The sequence below is a fragment of the Chionomys nivalis genome, chromosome 7, assembly GCF_950005125.1.
Source record: "Chionomys nivalis chromosome 7, mChiNiv1.1, whole genome shotgun sequence".
Lineage (NCBI taxonomy): Eukaryota > Metazoa > Chordata > Mammalia > Rodentia > Cricetidae > Chionomys > Chionomys nivalis.
The window spans coordinates 32,350,383-32,374,058 of NC_080092.1; the positions used below are offsets into that span (position 1 = coordinate 32,350,383).

Here is a 23,676-nt window from a genome sequence, read left to right on the forward strand (position 1 = left end):
CTAGTAAAATATTTTTATTGTTTTTGTAACACAGGAAAGTAGAGACTTCTTTTTGGTGTACACCAGAGCTAAGGGAAGCAGAATAAGGGGATTAATAGGACTTTTCTGCACTTTGATGACCATAAAAAGTTCACAATACCAACTGCTTACCATAAAACTTATCATAGCTCCAAACACATATAAAGGATCAGTTTTAAAATCTATAAAAGTAAAAAATATACAGTTGGACACTCTAACACTTAATTCATCTTCAATATAAAATTGTAAACATTTATTTACACAAAGCACATGTGTGTAAGGAAGTCCCAGCACCCTTTTCTTCTTGAGTCGTGGCTCTGAGGAGATGAGCTGTGCGAGGAAGTGGGGTCGGGTCACCTCTTCCCAACTCCTCAAAGCCAGACTCATAAATAAAGCCATGGGCAGCTCTGGGGGACCCCAAGAATCACATTTTATTGCTATGACACTGCAGCAAGTGAGCTGCCCACTGCCTGTGCGGTCAACCTGGGCCTAAGGTAGAGTGCCGGGGCAGCTGGCGTGCCCTGGGCAATGGGGGCAGGAGGTGGGCAGCTGTCGTAGGAGGCTGGAAGAGGAAACAGGATCCGGCTCCAGCCCTCGGCCATATTTTTGGTAGAGAACCTGCTGAAGCCACCCTCTTATCCCTACAACTGGGGAACTACCAGAGGGTGGCGTCTTCACTGGCTTTATATGATCCACCTGCTTCTTTGAGCACTGAACTGAGTTTCTGGGGAGGACAGGTGGAGGAGAAATGGCTATGAGACGAGAACCCGAGAGCATAGGTGCCCTCAGCGAAAAAGGCACTGCCGGTGCAAACTAGTTAGCAGTGTGTACCCTCCGACCCTCTGAGTGCACAGGCTGCTCTTGTTATTTCCTTGGCTCAGTTCTTTACACTGGAAGTGTTCTGGGACCCAGGACAGTGGGCGGAGCTGTGATTTCTCTGCAGACCACTCTGCACGCAGGTCACTCCAGCAGAACCTTTCTTTCCCTCCGCCATCCTGTTCAAGGTCTTGCTCTGTGCGCACCATCTTGCTCGTGATACGGCAAGTGCTGTCAGCAGCCCCCTTGCCATGTTCTAGTTCATGGTTTCTCTGCTAAGACACGTCCATCAACAGACCTTCAAATAGAATCCACTCGCATCTTTAGCAAGGGTGGGTTAGTGTTAAAGCCACTTTAAAAGTGCAAATCATCAGCCGTGGGAGGAGCAGATGCATGGCGGATAAAGAATAAAGTAACTCCTAGGTGGTGGGCTGCCTGCAGCCTTCTTTCCCCAAACCTGTGCAAGGCTTAGGCTCCCTACGGAGTTTGACTTTTCCTCTTTTAATGTAGTAAAGTAAATCACCGTTTCCCATTTTGGCTGGGAGAAGATGAGGAGACAGAAGGGTAATGGGGATGATGTGGAGAAGAAAAGACGTGTGCACAACCGAATGGCACTTCTACTGTGGTAAATACAGGTTGTCAAGAGATGCAGAAGGCTGGAGCCTAAATCTCCACCTTCAGCATTTAGCCATGCCAGGGTATGGAGGGGGCTCCATGGGGGCCCAGTATCCTGAAGAGTGAATGGCAGCCAGGAAGTAGGAGCTTTAAGGACGGACCCTATCTGGACCACTACACCTAACATCTTGTGGCTTCCTGATCATTTTGGCATCTGCAGTCACAGTCTATACTTACAGCAATGACTTCCAGTGACCATGAAAGCGGACAGAGCAGAAATAGAAAAGGCTCCGACTCAAAAGGAAACCCTCGGTCTCCAGTGCCACTTACGAATACAACCACCACCTATCCTAATCTGCTTAAAAATCTTAAATTAAAACAATTACTTCTATGCTACAAAATGCAAATAATTCTATTTAAAAATTTCAACAGAAATTTGTTCCCAGCCTTGAGGCAAGTGGAGAAATCTTGGGTAAAAAGACAGCACATTATTTTTGCTAAGTCTGACATGGCAGGGCTTGTTTCCACTGGCTTTTTTGGTCATCTGGGTAGGAAGCCACCTTTCAAACCCCTATCCTGCTATCCCAATCCCAGGTAGTGATGCCAATGGGCTGCGCCAGCCCAACGGACCAGCAGATACTGACCAGAGCTGGCCTCAGCCACGGTTTAAGTTCTACTGGCCCAGTTCTCTGGGCCATGGGCTTTTGGTCCAAAGTAGTTGTTCTTGAATCTGAGAACAAAAATAAGATGTCTAAACATGGAAAACACCACAAATTTCTCCATTACTGTGACCCTAGAAGATCATCCAACTCATTTATCCACTCCTCAGAAGTCCTGTTCTTCAGCAGTGAGTCGATCAGATCAGTGTGTGTGGCCACACTGGACAGCCCACTGCTGCCCGGCTGTCCGCTGAAGGCGAAGGGCAGCTCTTGGCCCATGGTCCTCACAGGATAGGCCTGAGTACAGTGCAGCCCCGCCCGGCTGTTCATCTGTGAAGTGGGGCTCTGGCTAAAGGCCCCCAGCTCAGGTCCTGCAGGACTTAAGCCAGGCAAGCCCTGCTGAGGGGCTGCTTGGGGAGGTGCGGGTGCAGGGGCACTGTTCCTCTGCTGTGTGCTCACCGGGGGCAGCAGTGACCCTGCTGCACCTGCTGAGTTCATGGGGGCCATGGGCCTGCTGGGCATGGCTTGGGAGAACTGCTGGCCAGATATTTTCAGGTGAGCCTGCTGCATGTGGAAACTGGAAGCTGCAGGGAAGGGGCTTACGCTGCTGTTCCCTGGCGTCTGGCTGCTCAGGCTTGGTATTCCCTGATGTTGCCATGAGGCATTCTGGCCTCCCATGGCTGCTGACACCCTTGGGACTTGTGGCTTTGTTAAACCAGGAGGCAGGGTTCCCTTATTGTGCTGCTGGGAGAGACCAGCACTCCCCAGAGAGTTCTGTCCATAGGCAGCTGGAGCAGAGGCATTCTGGCCCACATTGGTCTGCCGTGGAAGGTGGGCATGTGCGCTGGTAGCCTGTGGTGGGGGCTGAGCGACTATCTGGGATAGGCCAGAGGTCATGCCATAAAGGCTGCTCTGTGGCAAGCTCTGGGACCCAGTAAACTGGGCCACTCCTCGGTCCTGTTGGCCTGAGCTGGAGGGGAGAGACGAAACAGGAGCATGTCCAGGACCCATTGACATCAGAGTCCCAGGTTGCGGGAACACTCGAGGACAGCTGGAACTGGATGGACCCAAGTTGTTCATGCCAGTCACAGCAGCAGAAGGTCCTAGAAGACAGAAAATTCTAGCAATCAAATTTGCATTCATTTTTTCTCCTTTACATGTGTGAGTAGGTGCAGGTGCATAAGTGCCAAACAAGCGTGTGGAAGTCAGAGGACAACAGGTGGGAAGCTGGTTCCTGTCTTAGTTATGTTTCTTCTGTGATAAACACCATAACCAAAAGCAATGTGGGGAGCTTTATTTCATCCTTTCCCCCCCTCTGCCTCCCCCTCCCAAGTGCTGGGATTAAAGACATGTGCTACTGCGCCTGGCAGTTTATTTCATCTTATAGCTTATAGTCAGTCCATCATTCAAGGAAGTCAGGGGCAGAAACGCCAGGCAGGAACTGAAACCATGGAGTAATGCTGCTTACTGGCTTGCTTACCAGGGCGTGCTCAGTCAGCTTTCTTTTCCACTCAGGACCAGCAGCCCAGGGGTGGCGACACCCACAGTGGATTGGGCCTCCCACACTAATGCCCCACAGGCGTGTCTGCAGGCTAGTCTGATGGAGTCATTCTTCTCATCTGAGAGTCCCTCTCTCCAAATGCCGCTAGCTTGTGTCAGTATTATATAAAACTAGCCAGGACAGTTTCCTCTCCTCACCACGTAGGTCTTAGGGAATCAAACTCAGGTCATCAGACTTGGTGGCAAATGTCTTTACTTGTTGAGCCATCTTGCCAGCCCAGTTGGCACTCCTGACTGGTGTGGTGGAGATGTCTAGCCCTAAGATGCAGCTCTTCTTCCATGGACAAACCCTATACCTCATGGGCAGTGGACACGGACAGTATTCAGAAACAGAGGACAAAGGGAAACTCCAGAGCAGTTAAGCCAGTTGGCTTGTTCATTTTCTTATTAAGCATCCAACAAAGTTTTTCTCAGGTAGGACCTGGGGATTTCAAGACAGATACCCCAGCATCTGTCTGTGGAAGGCAAGCCACCACACTGTGTGAAAGGGTCAAAGTCTGAGCAGCAGGATATAGGAAGCAGGGGTCTGAAGGCTTTGTGCCTAAGATACGGAACAGTCTTCACAAAGAAGGAGGCTCAGAATTGAATTTAGGGCTGGGAGTGTAGCTCAGTAGGTAGAACACTTAGTATGCACAAGAGCTTGAGTTCATTCACCAGCAGCAAAGCAACACACATGTGCACAAAACATGCACACACATGTATATGTATGTACCCATGCAAACACAAACTCATGGATGCACACATAGAAGCACACATACACAAATGTGTACCCACATGTTGGTTTGACAATATGACAGTTTAGAGGAGAGGGGCCTTTGAAACAGAAAAGGCTGTGAAGGAACAGAATTGTGACAAGCTATGACATTAAGAACCAGCCATGACTAGGGTGTGTCAAGAGCAGGATAGGAAAGCCTGAAACTGCAGTTTAGTTCTGTTGAGGTGTGGCTGTTGGTGGATGGTGGCTCTTGGATGAGGCTGTGGCAATTTGGGAAGGGCTATATATAGCTGAAGACATCTCTCTACACCCTGTTATTTATGACATAATGACATAAGGTGACAAGGTGGTTGAGGGAGGCAGAAATCTAGCATGGAATTACCAGGTATTTACTGAGCACAAGCCTTTGAACTCAGGAAACTTGCTGTCTGCCTTTCTTGTGTGTGTGTGTGCAGGCACAGCATGTGGAGGTTAAAGGCTGACCTTAAGTGTGTGTGTGCGCGTGTGTGCAGGCACAGCATGTGGTTAAAGGCTGACCTTAAGTGTGTGTGCGCGCGTGTGTGCAGGCACAGCATGTGGAGGCTAAAGGCTGACCTTAAGCTTAGTTCCTCAGGAGCTGTCCATCTTGTTTCACTGGCTTGAAGATCACTAACTGGGCTTGACGACTGGCTAGAAAGCTCCAGGGATCTGCCTGCCTCTTTTTGGGGTGCCTGGATTACACACATGCTTCAGCACCTGGCTTTTACATGGTGCTGAGGATCAACTGGGGTCCTCAGTCTTCCAAGCTCTTTACCAACTGATGACTTTCCAGTCCTCTCCTTTCTTACAGAGACCTACTTACTGACCTGGAACTCCTGATCCTCTCATCTCTATCTCCCAAGTGCTGGTATCATCACCATGTCTGGTTGGGGCTTGCTGCCTATTGGTTCTGGCCTGAGCTTTGCAGAGGACCTAAGTTTGGTCTCTAGCACCTGCCCATAACCCTAGCTCCACAGGTTCCTGCATCACAGTCACATAATACCCCAAATGTAGACATAATGAAAATAACTTTTAAAAAATAGGTGTGAAGCCCAGGGGGTGGTGGGTGGCGCACGCCTTTAATCCCAGCAGCTGGGAGGCAGGGGCAGGCGATCTCTGGTTTATAGAGCGAGTTCCAGGACAGCCAAGAATATACAAAGAAACCCTGTCTCAAGAAACCAAAAAACCCACGCAAAGGTGTGAAGGGGAGAGCTGAAATTGACAACTTCACTCCTATTAGAGCACTTATCAATGTGGCATGGGATGGAGCTGGGAAACCCAGCCAGACACAGGCTTCTGTGACTCTAGAGACTTCAATTCCATATTCCTAGTCAGCACACCACGAAGCCCCACCTAGGCTCTTACGTGGGTGAAGTCAGTTTCTCTGAACACTCACAGTGAAGGTCAGGAGGGAAGGCAGACCACAGTACACCCGACTGACACGTCACCTGCAATCCCCACCCAAACTAGTTGCTCAATCCATTTCAGAGGTGACAGCTGAGGCTTAGGTGTTTCTGTCTTCCCTATGACACCAACGTGAGGAAAAGCCAAGCAAAAGCCCACACAGGTGCGTGAGAGGGAATCCTTCATCTGGGAAGATCAGATTTTTTTTTTTCTTTTGGTTTTTTGAGACAGGGTTTCTCTGTGGCTTTGGAGCCTGTCCTGGAACTAGCTCTGTAGACCAGGCTGGTCTCGAACTCCCAGAGATCCGCCTGCCTCTGCCTCCCAAGTGCTGGGATTAAAGGCGTGCGCCACCACCGCCCGGCAGATCAGATGTTTTTGGTGGTTTTGTTTGAGACAAGCTCTCTCAAACTAAGCTGAAAATGACCTTGAATTCCTGATCCTCCCGCCTCATCTTCCAAGTACTAGAATCACAGGCATGTACTACCACACCTGCTTGCTTTGGGGTTCTGAAGATACAAAGAACTACCTTAATTAAAACTTACACATAAGATGCCCTCTAACTAGTAATAGTTTTCCTTCAAAACCTATTTAACTATGAGCATCCTCGTCAACACTCAAGACCCTCTTTTTTCCTTGTGCCACAAAAGAACCAAAATCCAGGCCTCCCTCTCCTCCAAACCATAGCTCCTGTGAGCAAGTAAACTTGGGACTCATCAGCACCACACACCATGAGCTCCACCCACCGTCATGCCCGACTGCCTTCCCCACAGCCCCCTTCACACCCCCTTACCTGTGAACTGTCCAACCTGCTGGGGAAAGCTGCTTTGTGTTGGGTCCTGGTACTGCGGGGGTGGGCGGGTCAGATGGCGCTGAAACTGTTGCTTCTCCTAGAAAAGGGCCAAGAACGGGAGGGAGAACATGGTGTAAAACCAACAAGCAAGAAAGCAAGGTGCGCAAGTGTGAGGCTCACGGGCAGGCACCTATGGGTGCAGGGAAGGCCAGCAACTGCTCCTGTATGCTGTCTGGGTGATAAAAATGGGTTTCGGCAGTGACTGCACAACTCTATAATTACAATGGAAAACACTGAAGTGTGTAGTTTCAACAAAACCATATGCGACACGATTTCTATCCTAATAAGCGATTAGTTAAAAAGATGTGGGCTGGGCAGTGTTGATTAAAGGTAAGCACACCTTTTTTTTTTTTTGGTTTTTCGAGACAGGGTTTCTCTGTAGCTTTGGAGCCTGTCCTGGAACTAGCTCTTGTACCAGGCTGGTCTCGAACTCCCAGAGATCCGCCTGCCTCTGCCTCCCGAGTGCTGGGATTAAAGGCTGGTGCCACCACCGCCCGGCAGGTGAGCACACCTTTAATGTCAGCACTCAGGAGGCAGAGGCAAACAGATCTATCTTTGAGTTCAAGGCCAGCCTGATCTACAGAGCAAGTTCCCAGGACAGCCAAGGTTACACAGAGAAAATCCTGTCTTGAAAAATCAAAAAAGAAAAAGAAGAGATGGTGGAGGAGCTGTGGCAATGAACAAACTCAGCAAAGTGTAGTCTCTGGAGTTGGCTCCAAGTCTGCTCTGTGTGTGGGCGTGGGCAAGCGTGTGCCACGGTATGTATCAGAGGACAACCTGCCATTTTCCTTGGGCTGTGACAGGGTTTCTTTCTGTTCAGCACTGAAGCCAGGCTTGCTGGCCCAAGAACATCAGGAGGATGTGTCTCTGCTTCCCATCTCCACCTATGAGCCCTGAGGCTACAGGACTGTGCTCCTGTTTTACTGCGTTCCAGGTTCCAGGGTTTTGAACTCAGGGCCTCAGGCTTGTGAGCCACTTCCTGGTCTCTTTTCTTCTGAGATAAAGTATCACTCTGTAGCCCAGGCTGGCTTTGAACTTACTATGTGGCTAAGCATGAGGGCAAGTCTCCTACATAAGCTTCCTCAGAGTCAGACCTGGCTTCTGTCTTAATTAGAAGATATGGTCCAACCCCTCAAAGGCTCTCATGGTTGCCTGGTGTCAGCACTCTACCTCTGGTAACCCAGTGTTGAGGGAAATGTGAATCTTGAACTTAAGACCTCAGGGGCATCTTCCTTCTTTACGCTTTGGTTCCTCAAGGAGGGATGGCCTGTGTGCCTGGACAAAAACACAGGAAAATGCCCCTTTACACATGAAGATGCTGCCTTTATTAGTCTCCACAAACTACATGCCTAAGATATGCTATGGCCAGGGGCTGGAGAGATGGCTCAGAGGTTAAGGGCACTGATTGCAGTTCCAGAGGTCCTGAGTTCAATTCCCAGTAACCACATGTTGGTTCACAACCATTGGTAATGAGATCTGGCATCCTCTTCTGGCCTGTAGGCATACATGCAGACAGAACACTATACATAATAAATAAATCTTAAAAAGAAGATGCTACAGCCTTGGGAAGGAGATCCTATTTACTTATTTTAAATAGTAACAATATCGTTTAGTATTCTTTATTTACTGTGCGTGTGTGAGTGTGTGCCACAGTGTGAAGACCAGAGACCAACTTGCTGGAGTCAGTCTTCTCCTGCCACCTGGGTCAGACACAGGCTGACAGACCTGCGTAAAAGGTTTCTATCGACCCGCCTCTGCCTCCTGAGTACTGGGATTAAAGGTGTGCGCCGCCACCACCACCTGGCCCTAATTTCTAAAAAGAAAATCTTGTGTGTATGGCCTGGGTGTGTGTTGGGGGGGAGTATTCATCCACAGTGTGGATATGGAGGTCATTTGTGGAGTTGATTTTCACTTTTCATGTGCATGTGGGTTACAGGGACTGAACTCAGGTCATCAGGATGACAAGTACTTTACCTACTTTGGATTCTTGCTGGGCTAAAAAGTGCAAATATGCTCAAGTAGTGTCTGTGTGGTTTCTTGTGCCTGTTACCTGCTCAGCCAGAAGGTGCTGCCTCTGTAGGAACTGTTGCTGTTGCTGCAGCTGCTGTTCCCTCTGCTTCTGCTGGTCCAGGAGCAGCTGGTGCTGTTTCATCACAGCTGCCTGCTGTTGGCTGCTGAGATAGGGGGAGCTGCTGTGAGTGCTGGCCACAGAGACACTAGGAGGTTGGCTCCCCACATTGGCAGTCTGGGCTGGTACAGGGCCAGAAGAAGGGTTCTGCTCCTGTCAAAAAAGATGGAGGGAACCAAGTCAGGTGGGATGGATGATGTCCTAACCCTGATGTTCACCATCATCTTTCTTAACTCCTGATGTTATAGTTTGGATATGAAATGTCCCTTATGTGTGTGGTGGCAGAGGTCAAGAGGAACTCTGAGTTTCAGATCAGTCAGGGATACATAGTGAGACCCTAACTCAATACAACACCCCCCCCCCCCGCCACCAACCCAAACAGAAAACAAAAAGCTACTCTGTCTTTAGAGAATATACTTGCTATACATATGGCTGTCTCTGAACAGCATGAAATAATTTTTTGTTTTTGTTTTTCGAGACAGGGTTTCTCTGTGTATCCCTGGCTGTACTGGAACTCACTCCGTAGACCAGGCTGGCCTTGAACTCAGAGAGATCCTCCTGCCTCTGCCTCCCAAGTGCTGGGATTAAAGGTGTGCTCCACCACCGTCTGGCATGAAATAATTTCCTTACCCACTTGCATACATTTTCCTGGGAGGGGACAGGATAGCTTTGTCAGTACTTTGTATCCTTAGATTTTCAATTCTGTTTAGTGTTTCTGTGTGCATTAGAGGTCAACATCAAGTCTTTCTTTATTGTTTCACTTTATTTTCTGAGACAAGGTCTCTCACTGAACCAAGAGCTTCCCAATGCAGCCAGATTGGCTGGCCAGTGAGCCCCCAGGACCTGTCTTCAAAGCACCTTCTGAATGCACCGCCCATCAACTCCACACTCTGCCTTAAGTTCATGTTTAAAGACTGTAACTTTTACACCCTCTTCTCCCCTCCCCTCTTTTTGTTTCCTACAAAACAAGCAAGACCTCACACTGTAGCTCAGGCTGGCCTCAAACTTGTGACAATCCTCCTGCCTCACCTTCCCTGTTCTGAAATTGCTGTGAACCACAACTGGCTTCTTGTTTTGTGAGTCTCAATGTGTAGACCAGGCTGGCCTTGAATTCAGAGTTCCCTCTGCCTCTTCCTCCTGAGAGCTGGGATTTAAGGCACAGGGCACCACATCTGGCTTTATTTTTCTTTTTGAGACAGGGCCTTATGTAGTTGTTCAGCATGAAAGACAACAACTAAACTAAATTAGGTGATTTCTCAAATGTCTGTGTAGCTAAAGTCAAGTTCTATTAAGGAATTATCTTTTTCTCAAGACAGGGTTTCTCTTTGTAACACGCCTCTGCCTCCCTAGTGTTGGGATTAAAGGCTTGTGCCACCACACCCAAGCTATACTAAGGACTTTTACTCTTTATTAAGGTCAATTCCAGTCACCTGTAATCTCAACACTTGGGAGGTAGAGGCAGGGGAATCAGTTGTTCAAGAGCAGCTTGTCTACCCAGCCAGGCCTAAATGAACTGTGCCTAAAAGACACAGATCAATCCTGGCTTATCCTGTGCATTTTCTTCTTCAAAGGAAGGCAGCAGCTGCTCCCGCTACTGTCTCCTACATGTTGGCCTAGTTTAGTGAGGGACTTTACTAGTGCCCGCAGCAGTGATGGAAAGGGAAGGCTCTGACTCACCTGTCCAGGTGGAACCAGTGACCGGAAGGACATGTTTCCCTGCTTTGGTTTCATTAGAAACAGGGGGTTCTGCTCATTACTCAGATGGGGCAGTTGCTGGGGAAGATATGCCATCAAAGCTGGTTTGTTCTGGCCAGACCCAGGGCCGCCTTGCCCGCAGTCTGCTTTGTAATGAGAAAGGGGTTTTGTATTGCCATAGTCTAGAACAGACCCTTGGTTATTCACAGAGCTCTGATTCAAGTTACTTGGTGACTGGTGACTCAGCAGGTTCGAGTGGCTGGGCTGGAGGTAGGGACCTCCCGGCCGAGGAGAACTCTTGTTTACACTAGGCATCATGAGCAGTTTTGAGTTGATAAAGTCTTGCTTATAGCCAGAAGGACTGGCAGGCTTCTCCATGGGATAAGGGACATCTAAGGGACTATGGGAGGGCCCTGCCTGCTGCCATGTGGACAGCTGGCCTGGGGCAGGTGCTGGGGTGGCTTGCTGTGGATTCTGCAGCATCTGCTCCCGCTTCTGCTTGGCAGCTATCTGCTGGAGCTGGTGAGCAGAGGACAGCTCCGAGGCCGCTCCTGGGCCCTGGCTAGGCAATACCACACTTGTAAGGGTTCTTGGTGCATTCTGGGCCTGTGCTGATGCCGGCATCAGGTTTGGACTGGGATTGTCCACCCCAGGTTGACCAGTGGTGTGAAACAGAGTCTGAGAGCTCCCAAGGCTCGGAGAATCTGTTCCCACAGGGGCAGAGGAAGGTCCCAGAAAGGTCTGTCCTGCAGACCCAGCCCTCACTTGTGGAGAACCTAACTGCTCCTGCTCAAAGGCTGCTGGAGAGAACTCAGTCTTAATATTAATGTCCTGGGCCAAGGGGGTTTGTGTGGCAGAACCAGAGGACTCTAGATCCTTCTTCTCCTCAAAGTCCTCAGTAAACAGGTCCTTCATGTCTTCGTCAGGCACTGACCTATTCAGCTCTTCAATGAGCTCCTTCCACTCCTGCTCATTAAGGTTGAGATCGGGCATAAGATTGCTTTGGGATACGGAGCCTCCGGCTCCTGCAATCATCATGCATGGTAGGTCGACCACTGGTTCTTGCTTGAGTTCCTTACTCAGGATTAGAGGCTCATTCGGGTTGCTGCTTCCATTCAGGTGGATGCTTGAGTCTGCCATACACTTCTTGTTGATGGGATCTAGCCCTAGGGAGTGCTTCCCACCAGACTGCAGGGCATCTCCCCCAGGAGGCTTGTCAGGCTGATCAAGGGGTGAGGCAGGAGGAAGCCCATTGGCAGATACACTGAGGCCCAGAGGGGCCTCTCGGCGGGTCTTCTTATGACCAGGAAATAGGTCTCCATAGCCATTCTGTTGATCACCATTCTGAGGTGAGGCAGCGCTGTCAAGGTTCCTCTTCACTGTATCATGAAGATGCTGGAAAACATTGGAACAACAGACTTAGGAACATGGACACATTGTCTTAGGTCCCCTTGCTTCCAACAGTGACTTCAATCAGAGATATGCATTCTTGCAGCACTCTGTGGTTACACACCTCCGTAAACTTCTGCTTCCCCTTAGAGTACCACCTCTATCACCAGATCTGTGCCTGGTCAGTCTGGCTTACTGTGAGAAAGTGAGCATTAGACTCTGGACTGTCGCAGGACACAGTGTGATGATGGCTACTGTCATCTAGTTGAAGGTCTGCAAAAGACCATCACAAAGGACTCCTGTACCCTGTCATACCCAAGACCTGCCAATGACAAAACCCTTCCTATTTACATGAACCAATATATTTTTTCCCTTGTGCTTAGACTGATTTAACATGGATTCTATCATTCCCAACCAAAGGAGCTATGTGGTTTGAATGAGAATGTCCCCCACAGGCTTGTATATTAAAATTATTGGTCCACAGTTAGTAGAATTATTTGGGAAGGATTAGGAGGTGTATTCTTGTTGAAGGAGGTTAAGTCATTGGAGATGGCCTTTGCAGTTTCAAAAGCCTACCCCAGACCGCTCTTTTTCTACCTGCAACTTGTGGATCATACGCGAGCTCTTGTCATGTGAGCCATGGCTGCCACCATACTATCTGCCATGAGGGTTGTAGACTAACCCCCTGAATCTGTAACCAATTCCCCCAACTAATTGCTTTCTTTAAAAAGTTGCCTTGTCCAGCTGGGCAGTGGTGGTATACGCCTTTAATCCTAGCACTTGGTAGTTAGAGGCAGGTGAATTTCTGTGAGTTCAAGGCCAGCCTGGTCTACAGAGTGAGTTCCAGGACAACCAGGGCTATGCAGAGAAACCCTGTCTTAAAAAACCAAAGAGAGAGAGAGAGACAGAGAGAGAGAGAGAAAGTAAGTTGCCTTGTCATGGTGTCTCCTCACAGCACAGAGCAGTGACTGAGACGGGAGCCCTGATTTATGGTTTGTGTCTCAGGCAGTGGCAGTGTAAACCACAATAATCCCACATCCACCCAACTGCCCATTTCTGTATCCTTCTCAAAGCTCCCTTTTTCCTTCATGGCGCACACTTCCTCACACACAACATGGGCTGTTTGTGTTTTTCAGCTCTTGTCCCACTCACTTCCCATCTTCTCTGCAGTGATTTGAATAGGAATGGCCACACAAGCCGGGCGGTGGTGGCGCACGCCTTTAATCCCAGCACTAGGGAGGCAGAGGCAGGCAGATCTCTGTGAGTTCGAGGCCAGCCTGGTCTATAAGAGCTAGTTCCGGGATAGGCACCAAAGCTACAGAGAAACCCGTCTCGAAAACAAAAAACAAAAAAAAGGAATGGCCCCACAGATTCATATGTTTTGAGTGCTTGATTAGGAGGTGTGGCTTTGCTGGAGGGAGTGTGTCACTGTGGAGGTGGGCTTTGAGGTTTTACAAGTTCAAGTCTTTCGGGCCAGTGGGCCACTTCCTTGTGCCTGCAATTGGAGATGTAGGGCTCTCAGCTCCTTCTCCAGCACCATGTCTGCCTGCATGCTGCCATGTCCCACCATGATAATGAACTGACCCCTGAAACTATAAGTCAGCCCCAATTAAATGTTTTCCTTTATGAAAGTTGCTGTAGTCATGGTGTCTTTTCACAGCAATGAGACAACTTTTCTTTTTGGCTTTTTGAGACAGGGTTTCCCCGTGAAACTCCGGCTGTCTTGGAACTCATTATGTAGTACAGACTGGCCTCTGCCTCCCAAGTACTGGGACTAAAGGTGAGGACCACCACTGCCTGGCCCTCCTTTTCATTGTTTTTTTTACATCTGTTTGTGTGTGTGTGTGCACAGGCCACAGTAGGTCTGTGGAAGTCAGAGGACAACTTGCTGAAAATGGTTCTCTTTTTGACCCTGTGGGTTGTACGGACTGAATTTTGGATGTCAGGCTTGGTAGCAAGTGTCTTGAACTACTTAGCTATCTTACCAGCTGCCCTATTACCTCCCAAGTAATGTCCAACTAGCTATCCCACTGCCAACCTCACAAACATTGCTGTTCCTCATCATGTCGGTCCTGGTACCTTCATTTTCTTCTTCACTAGCTTCATCCTGCTAGTATTATTTTTTTTAATATTTATTATGTATACAATATTCTGTCTGTGTGTATGTTTGCAGGCCAGAAGAGGGCACTAGACCTCATTACAGATGGTTGTGAGCCACCATGTGGTTGCCAGGAATTGAACTCAGGACCTTTGGAGGAGCAGGCAATGCTCTTAACCACTGAGCCATCTCTCCAGCCCTTTGCTAGCATTATTAAGGGGCTATGTGTGCCAGGAACAAATGCTGTGGGGACTACAAAGGCAAATAAAAGTCAGTGCTCTTCATGGCCTTCCAGTATCTCAGAGCACAGAGCAAATTGGCACAACTACAGGATAAGGCTAATGCCCTACATGCTGTAGAGTAAGTGCAGTTAGAGTTGGGGGTAGGAATTTCATGACAAGAACTAGCGGAGTGTTGGGGAGATGCTGTGGCTTACTCCTGCCCAGCTGGGCTCCAGCTCTCAGCCTGTCCTTTCCTATGCTTGCTTTTATTATTAAGTTATATCTTACCCTTTCCCCTCACCCCAGGACCATGCCTGCCTCCCACTACTCCTGAGCACATGAGTATGCTATTACAAATGCTCCAGCCTGGCACTATGTGGTGTTGAATACTAGTAACCCCAGTACTTAGGAGTCTCGAGAGTTCAAAGTCAGTCTGGGTGACAGTGACTAACAGCTGCTAAGTTTCAGAGTTTCATACTGTCCCTCTGCTGCAGAGGACTGCCCTGGAAGCAGAGTGCAGGCACACTCTGACCAGACTTGGCTGCCCAAGGCAACAACAAGCGGGGCAGCTCTCAGCAGCAGGCTGTGCTCTTCCACTTCTCAGTCTCAGCTGCTGCCATCCTTTTCCCCCACCTTATCAACATTTTCTTTTTGTCCATTTTATGGGTGTTTTGGTCATGTGCACACATAAATTAAATCTCATTTTTAAATCTCTCTCTCTCTCTCTTTTTTTTTAAGAACAAGCCCTTGAAACCAAATGTGTTGCTTTGCTTCCATGGAGCTTCTTTTGCTTCCTACTGCCACCTAGGGGTGGCTGGGGAGAAGAGAGCCATCCTCCTAAAATGCATTCTTCATAAAATGCAGTTTGGAAAGTTTTATTTGGGGAATGTAAATGTGTCCCCCCACTCTCCCTTATCTAGTCAGAGGAAATACAGTTGATAATGTTTCACCTTCTCTTTTGTTTTTAGAGACAGAGTCCAGCTAAGTAGTTCAGGCCGGCCTTGAATTTTCAATCCTCCTACCTCTCCCTCTCAAGGGCTGGGTTAGCGCACACACTGGGCTCCAGCATTTCTTTTGTTTCTATCTTTCCTACCTTTATAAAACAGTACAGCGCTCTCCTCTGTTCCCAACAGATCACACCCACTTCCCTTTCCTCATTCCCCAGGGCTGACTATCACACCCAGAACAAGCCCACCTGCCCAGGGGCTGGAATGCTGAGTGAGTAGCTAGCTGCCTTTCCAGCATCTTTCCTGCTCCACAGTGCACGCCATCAGCCATTCAAGCTCTCAAATACGTAGGTTCATTCCTGCCACAGGGCTCTGGAACTCTCTCGTTTTGTCCAGAACAGCTCTTCTGATCCTTTCAGAGTGACTATCTGTCACACCACACGCACCTCCCTACAACTGGGCTCTCTTAGTTCCAGGTTGACTTTGTGTACAAGAGAATGTTGAGCAAACACTCTCCCAGCCCCCATCCCTGGGACAGTGACGAGCACTTGGTAAACACAGGTGACAGGATGCTGTCTCCAGCCCACCCACCTATGCAGACTGTTTCCTCCTCTACCTACCTGATCACCTGCCCCTGGGCACACAGACACCTTCAGGTGATAACTAGTCCTACCTTGTCCCCCTCCTCCTTGTTCTTAGAGGATGTCACTAGTACCCAGCCAGTTACACAAACAGAAACCAGAGTTCCTTTACCCCTTGCGTCAAAGCAGTCTCCACCATCACAAGTCTCACTATGTAGATCAAGATGGCCTGGAATTCAGAGATCCACCTGCCTCTATCTCCCAAGTGCTGGGAATAAAGGTGTGCACCACTATGCCTAGCTTTTTTCTTAATGTTGGTGGAGTCAACAGGACTCTGCACATCAAGCAAGCACTTTACCACTGAGGCACCTACTCCATAGCCTTTCTTCACCTCACGCACTTGCTACATCCACTAACACCAGAAGTTTCTCTTATTTGAACTATTTTCGCCATTTCTAAAACCAGTCTTAATGCAACCTAGCTCCTGCCCACAGTTGACTCCATGGTCAAATGATGGCAGTGACTAGCAAATGTATGACCAATTATTTTTTTTTAATGCCCTCCTGTGGCTCCTGATTGCTCTAGGGTCTTCACAGTCCCAAGTTCTGGCTTTGCTGTACTTGAGCACCATCTCTCTAGCCATACCAAGGATGTGGCTCCCTGGACTCCTCCAGAACACAGGTTAAAACTAAAACAAAAACCTCCTATTTCTCCCTTCGCCCCTACTACATCTTATAAAACCCAGGCTGACCTGAAGAGTCACAACCTTCCGTGTGTGTGTGTGTGTTTGGTTTCTACAAACAGGGATTCTTTGTGTAGCCTGGTCTGTCTTAAACTCACTCTGTAGACCAGGCTGGCCTCAAACTCACAGAGATCCACCTGCCTCTGCCTCCTAAGCGCTGGGATTAAAGGCACATGCCACCACCGCCTGTCTACAGTTCTCCTTTCTCAGCCTCACAAATGCTGGGGTTTAGATGTGTACCCACAACCTAGCTAGAACTTTTAAAGACTGTTAAGTACTGACAATTTCAACTTGACCCAGGGCTCCCTCTTCTTTCCCTACAAGCTCTACTCTTGCATATAAACACTCAGAGGCCTTACTGCTATTTCTATTAAGGAAAAAACATGCACCATGATACCCCCCCACACACACCTTTTTGGTTTTTCAAGACACAGTTTCTCTATGTAAAAGCCCTAGATGTCCTGGAATGCTAAGACTAGGCTGACTTTGAACTCAGAGATCCTCCTGCCTCTGGCTTCCAACAGAGAGAGAGCTGCCTGCTTCTGTCTCCTGAGTGCTGGGATTAAAAGCATGCACCACCTCCGTCCAAAAGTTTGAGTGTCTGAACCTAGTAACCCATTCAATATTTAACTAGAACACGAGGCCCATTGTTCCTGTATATCCAATAAAACTCAGTAAATCCCGTAATTTTTCTAAGGCTTTCAGTGTTCAGCTCTCTGGTTATCTTGGGAAGTGTAAGTCCCATCTTTGGAGGCCCTGTCCCTGTGCCCCGCCAAGCCTTGGCCCCTCCCCCGGAGGAGGGTCAAGGCAGCCCGCCAAAACCTTGACCACTCCCCCCAGTTTATTTAAACTGCTCCACCTTGGTCTTCCCTCTTCCACCTTCCCCTCCCCCAGTGGTCGCGGTTCCCCTGGAGGGATGAGGGTCACCCGAGAGCGCAGGAATCCCATTAAAACCTGGATATCCTTTAATTCAGCTTCTTATGATTTGGCTTGATTGGGATTTTTGGTGTCGGCAGAGAGCTCGCATTAGGAAATATTCCTAACAGGAAGGATCCTTGTAAATGCCCAATCTTGCAGACAAAATGTCAGTGGGTAAATAGCATGCATCAGAGTTTCAGACTGTACAAATGTTTTCCTCAGCAAAGAATGAAGAGCCCCATCCACGTATGGCTAGAAAAACAAGCCCATGCAGGCCCACAACAGTTCTTTTTAAGATACTTAAAGGATAATGTTTCTCTAATTTCTTTCTCAGCCCATTTATCATGTGTGTACAGGGGGGCACAGATAGCATAAAATATCTCAGAGTAACAAGTGGAAGACCTGTATGTATGACAATAACTTTAAATCTTTGAAGAAAGAAACTGAAGAAGACACCAGAAAGTGAAAAGATCTTCCATGCTCTTCGGTAGGTAGAATTAACATAGTAAAAATGGCAATCTTACCAAAAGCAATCTACAGATTCAATGCAATGCCCATTAAATACCAGCAAAATTCTTCACAGACCTCAATAGAACAGTATTCAAATTCATATGGAAATGCAAAAAACTCAGGAGAGCTTAGACAATCTTATACAATAAAAGAACTTCTGGAGTCATCACAATCCCCGACTTCAAACTAATACAGAGCTACAGTACTGAAAACAGCCCGGTATTGGCATAAGAACAGATAGGAGGACCAATGGAACCGAATCAAAGACCAGGATATTAATCCACATACCTACAAACACCTGATTTTTGACAAAGAAGCAAAAAATATCAAATGGAAAAAAGAAAGCATATTTAACAAATGGTGCTGGTATAATTGGGTATCAACATGTAGAAGAATGAAAATGGATCCATATCTATCACCATGCACAACTCAAGTCCAAATGGATCCAAAAAAACCCAAAACAAACAAAAAACAACATAAAGCCAGTCACACTGAACCTCATAGAAGAGAAAGTGGGAAGTATACTTGAACGCATTGACACAGGGAACCACTTTCTAAATAGAATCCCAGGAGCACAGACACTGAGAAACAATTTACAGGACCTCCTGAAACTGAAAAGCTTCTGTAAAGCAAAGGACACAATCAAGACAAAACGACAGCCTACAGCATGGGAAAAATCTTCACCAACCCCACATCACACAGAGAGGTCTGATCTCCAAAATATACAAAGAACTCAAGAAATTGGTCATCAAAAGAACAAATAATCCTATAAAAAAAATGGAATACAGACCTAAACAGAGAACTCTCAACAGAAGAATCTAAAATGGCCGAAAGAGCCGGGCAGTGGTGGCGCACGCCTTTAGCACTAGGGAGGCAGAGGCAGGCGGATCTCTGTGAGTTTGAGGCCAGCCTGGTCTACAAGAGCTAGTTCCAGGTCAGGAACCAAAAGCTACGGAGAAACTATGTCTCAAAAAATCCAAATAAAATAAAATAAAATGGCTGAAAGACACTTAAGGAAATGTTCAACACCCTTAGTCAGAGAAATGCAAATCAAACACCTCTGAGATTCCATCTTACACCTATAAAAATGGCCAAGGTGAAAAACACTGATGACAACTTATGCTGGAGAGGTTGTGGGGTAAAAGGAACACTCCTGCATTGCTGGTGGGAATGCAAGCTGGTTCAGCCCCTTTGGATGTCAGTGTGGTGATTTCTCAGAAATTTAGGAAACAACCTTCCTCAAGACCCAGTAATACCACTTTTGGGTATATATCCAAAGGATGCTCAGTCATGCCACAAGGACATGTGCTCAACTATGTTCATAGCAGCATTCTTTATCATAGCCAGAACCTGGAAACAACCTAAATGCCCTTCGACTGAAGAATGGATAAGGAAAATGTGGTACACTTACACAATGGAGTACTACACAGCAGAAAAAAAAATAATGGCATCTTGAAATTTGCAGGCAAATAGATGGAGCTAGAAAACATCATTTTGAGTGAGGTAACCCAGATCCAGAAAAACAATTATCACATGTACTCACTCATAAGTGGCTTTTAAACAAAGCAAAGAAAACCAGCCCAATCCCAGAGAATTTAGACAACAATGAGGACCCTAAGAGAGACATATATGGATGTAATCTACGTGGGAAATAGAAAAAGACAAGATCTCCTGAGTAAATTGGGAGCATGGGGACTTTGGGAGAGGGTTGAAGGGGGAGGGGAGCAGAGAAAAATGTAGAGCTCAATGAAAATCAATAAAGAAAAAAATACTAAAGGAGCTGGGCAGTGGTGGTGAACACCTATAATCCCAATACTTAGGAGGCAGCAGGAGGATCTCTGAGTTTGAGGCCAGTCTGGTCTACAGAGTGAGTTCCAGGACAGCCAGGGCTACATAGAAAAACCTTGTCTGGGAAAAGCAAAAACAAAAGATACTTAAAAGAAAAGAAATACACAGAATTGCTTATATATATATTCTGTTATTTAAATTTTTCCCCTTCATATCCTTTGCTTTTGGTCTAGAATAGTCACCCATTTAGAATGCGAACAGCCCAGTATGGGAAGACCTAAGGACTCTTGGAGGGTCCTTCCACTCGCCAGTGGCATCCTGAAGATGGCAAATTGACTCCAGAAGACTTCACAGTTTGGTGCCTAAGTACTTTTTGGAGGGTCATTATGAGTCAGGACCTTGCTGCCTTGCTTTTCCAAATGCTGGAGCTACAGACACTGCACAGCACACACAGTACTGTTTTCTTTTAGGAAGAAAACAGGTTTGTTGAGTACACTGGTAAAGGGCAGTGGGCTGGCAGCAACCAGAGAGCTGCCTGCCACCACTGTCCTTAAGTGTTTACTCTGAAGTAATTAAGTTAAGAGGAAACAACAGGAGTAGTGTGGAAAGGCCACTCTGTCCACCAGTCTCTCCCATTTCTCTCTTAAACTAGCTCATGTAGCCCAGGCTGGCCTTGACGTTCTTAGCTGATGGTGACTCCACCAGTTGAGACTCATCAGCCTCTGAAGTAGTGTGAGTTATCTCTGAAAGATGAGCAGGCCTTATGAGAGGAAAGGGAAGTATGTTAGAGTTAGGTTGTACACAATTCAGGAGGTTCTAATTTCTTACAGGGAAGGAGAAAGGCTTTCTAGCCAGTGTGAAAGCCTCTACCTCCTCCTTGATGAGGAACAAGGGGAACTTCAATTCAGTCATATCTAAGAGCAGTGAGTAACTATGTGCAAAGAGCGTCAGCAGGACACGTGGCTGGAGCATGAGGAGCAGACCTTATCACCCAGGAAAGGGGAAGCAAACAGAGCATAAGGCAGAATAGCAGGCCAAATACAACAGAAAGGTAACCACTGTACACATGCAGGGGATCAGCAGTGAGAGCATCACTGATGAAATTCCCTGAGCAGTTTCAGAAGTTACAGAGTACGAAGGCTTGGAAGGTGAGCATAGTTGTTCTTTCTCAAACTCAGTTTGAAGAATAGACACAGTAAGGGTTGCCTGGGTGATGGAGGTGGGTCATTTTTCTATCTGTTGCTTTCATTGGTTAATTAATAAAGAAACTGCTTGGCCTCTGATAGGGTAGAATTTAGATAGGCGGAGTAAACAACAGAATGCTGGGAGAAGGAAGCCGAGTCAGTGAGTCGCCATGATTCTCCCACTCCAGACAGACGCAGGTTAAGATCTTTCCTGGTAAGCCAGCTCGTGGTGCTACACAAAATATTAGAAATGGGTTAGATCAATATGTAAGAGCTAGCCAATAAGAGACTAAAACTAATGGGCCAGGCAGTGTTCAAAAAAATACAGTTTCCGTGTAATTATTTCGGGTAAAGCTAGCCGGGTAGCGGGACACAGCCCCGCCGCCGCTCCCACTACAACACCTGGGACTGAAGGGGAGGGGAAGGGTCTGAGGGGATGGACAGAATGATGGAGAAGGAGGAGAGACTGAAAGTGGGAGGAGGGAATGATTGGGGTCTATACAAAGAGGGTAGAGAGGGAGGATTTCTTACTATTCCAATGAAAACATTCTGTAACTGACAGTACATTGGCTCTACAACTCCATGAATATACTAAAATGCCCATTGAACTGGGTATCTGAAGTGGGAGGATATGACACGCGAATGTTATCTCAATAAAGCCCTTATTTATAACTGAAGGAGGGCCAGCTAAAGGATTCAGAGTGAAACGCCTGCTGCCAAGCCTAACAACCTGGGTTTGTTTCCCAGAACTCTTCAAGCTGCCCTCTGACCCACACATGCCGCATGAGTGTGTGTGTGCATATAGAGTCCAGACGCTGAAATCAGGCATCCTCCTCACCCACTGAGCCAGTGTCTTTCACAGGCCCCAGAGTCCACCACTCTGACTAGTCTAGTTAAGTCCACTTGCTCACCCTCCTGAGTATTGCGACTCCAGGTGAGCCACCACAGCAACCCAGCATTCACTGGGGGCTAGGGAAGCAAACTCAGCTCCTCCCCTAGGACAACACATGCTTTCTCACTGAGTCATTTCTCTAGACCCTCCCTTAGGATTTTGAAGGACTGTTCAGCTACCTTCCTGGTTCCTACTGCTGGTGTCACATAGGACCCTCCTCACTCAAGTGTGAAACTGTTTGCCTGATGCTGGGCACAGGCATACCCTTTAATATGCAGCTGACTCCCTGCAGCTGACAAACTAAATTATGTAGGCCATTTCCTGTTGCTGTTTTACTATAATTTCTATTATTCTGATATTTGGACTACTGAGTTGTCCACTAAATTCTTTTTTTTAACCCAGTTTTTTGAGACAGGGTTTCTTGTAGCCCTGGTCATGCTGAAACTTCCTCTGTAGACCAAACTGGCCTCAAACTCAGAGATCTGCTTGTCCTTGCCTTCTGAGTGCTGGGATTAAAGGTATGTGTCATCAAGTCTGGCTCCTTTTTTTTCTTTAAAGTTCTCCCTTTCTATCACATGGGCCCCAGGAACTGAATTTGTGCCTTCAAACTTGGCAACATACCCTTACCTCCCATCTTGTCCATCTTGTTTTTTTTTTCTTGTTTCTTTTCTACTGAATGTATTTCTTTTCTACTTGTTATTTTTTTTTCAATTAAAAAAAAAAAAAGCTGGGAAGTGGTGGCACATGCCTTTAATCTCAGTACTCAAGAGACAGATGCAGGCAGATCTCAGTTCCAGGCCAGCCTCGTCTACAGAGAAAGTTCCAGGATGGCCAGGACTACACAGAGAAACCCTTCTCAAAACAAAAAAAAAAAACCAAAAAAACAAAAAACAGAAAAACAAGTTAGGGGTGACAGTACACACATGTAATTCCAGAATCAGGAGGTTTGAGGCTGGGTTACGTGGGCAGAGCCTGTCTGAAAACCAAAACCAACCCACATACACTCTGAAGTCCTAGTGTCAGCTCACCCCAGAAATGAATTCCCACAAGTACCAGTATCATCAGGAAAGCTCTAGGTTTCACTTTAAAAAAATTTTTTTTTATCTTATGAGTATGTTTAGCCTGCATGTTTAGTCTGTGTGTAGAGGCCGTAAGAGGATGTCAGATCATCTGGACCTGGAGTTACAGAAAGTTGTGAGGAGCCATGTGGTTGCTGGGAACTGAACTTGGATCCTCTGGAAGAGCAGCCAGTATTCTTAACTGCTGAGTCATCTCTCCAGTCTCCAGGCCTTACCTCTGATATTTTTGGAAACTTGCTTAAAAAACTACAGGGCTGATGATGCAGCTAAATGTGGAGTCCTGGCCTAGCAAGAGAACACCCTGGGCAACAACTATAAGACAGCTAGGCACCCCGTGGTGCTAAGGCGCTCACTACTTGAAAGGCTGAGGAGGGTAGACTGCTTGAGTCTGGGAGTTTAAGACCATACTAGATGACAGACTTAAAAAACCAAATGAGAAAAACCCCAGGCATGGTGGCATACACTGCCATCTCAGCAGGACTTTGGGCTAACCTAGGCTACAAAGCTACCCCATCTCAAACAATCAATGGCAAAAAGGCTATTTGGGGATAAGAGGCCTGAGCTGTTCATTTCTTGAGTGCGGCAGGGGTTAGGCAGTCTAAAAGTCATTGTGAATACAGGCTGCTTTGGGAGCACATCAGCTCAACTGTCTCCTGGATGCAGTCAGTCTGTTCTGCAGTCTTTGTTACATATACACCTCCACCCTTATCACCCAGGATCTTCAGGTGCACTATGCTCAGCTCATCTACCCCTTAGAATTTAGTGCAGATCTAGCTGTCCTTCAGTCTCTCCCAAACCCTCTCTACAGGGAGGTGGTTAACCAGGGGGGACCCTAATGAGCTGGGTAGC

The 23,676-nt window shown here is 47.4% G+C and overlaps 1 protein-coding gene across 1 annotated transcript in view; it reads right to left on the bottom strand.

Moving 5' to 3' along the window:
* Maml1 (mastermind like transcriptional coactivator 1) overlaps positions 1–23,676 on the bottom strand; it is a 39,841-nt gene continuing 16,165 nt past the window's right edge. The window contains exons 2-5 of the mRNA XM_057775823.1: positions 10,461–11,873; positions 8,706–8,936; positions 6,596–6,692; positions 1–3,211 (exon numbers count right to left, since the gene is read on the bottom strand). Of these exons, the coding sequence (XP_057631806.1) occupies positions 2,232–3,211; positions 6,596–6,692; positions 8,706–8,936; positions 10,461–11,873 (2,721 nt within the window). The 3' untranslated portion in view covers positions 1–2,231. The remainder of the gene's footprint in view (positions 3,212–6,595; positions 6,693–8,705; positions 8,937–10,460; positions 11,874–23,676) is intronic.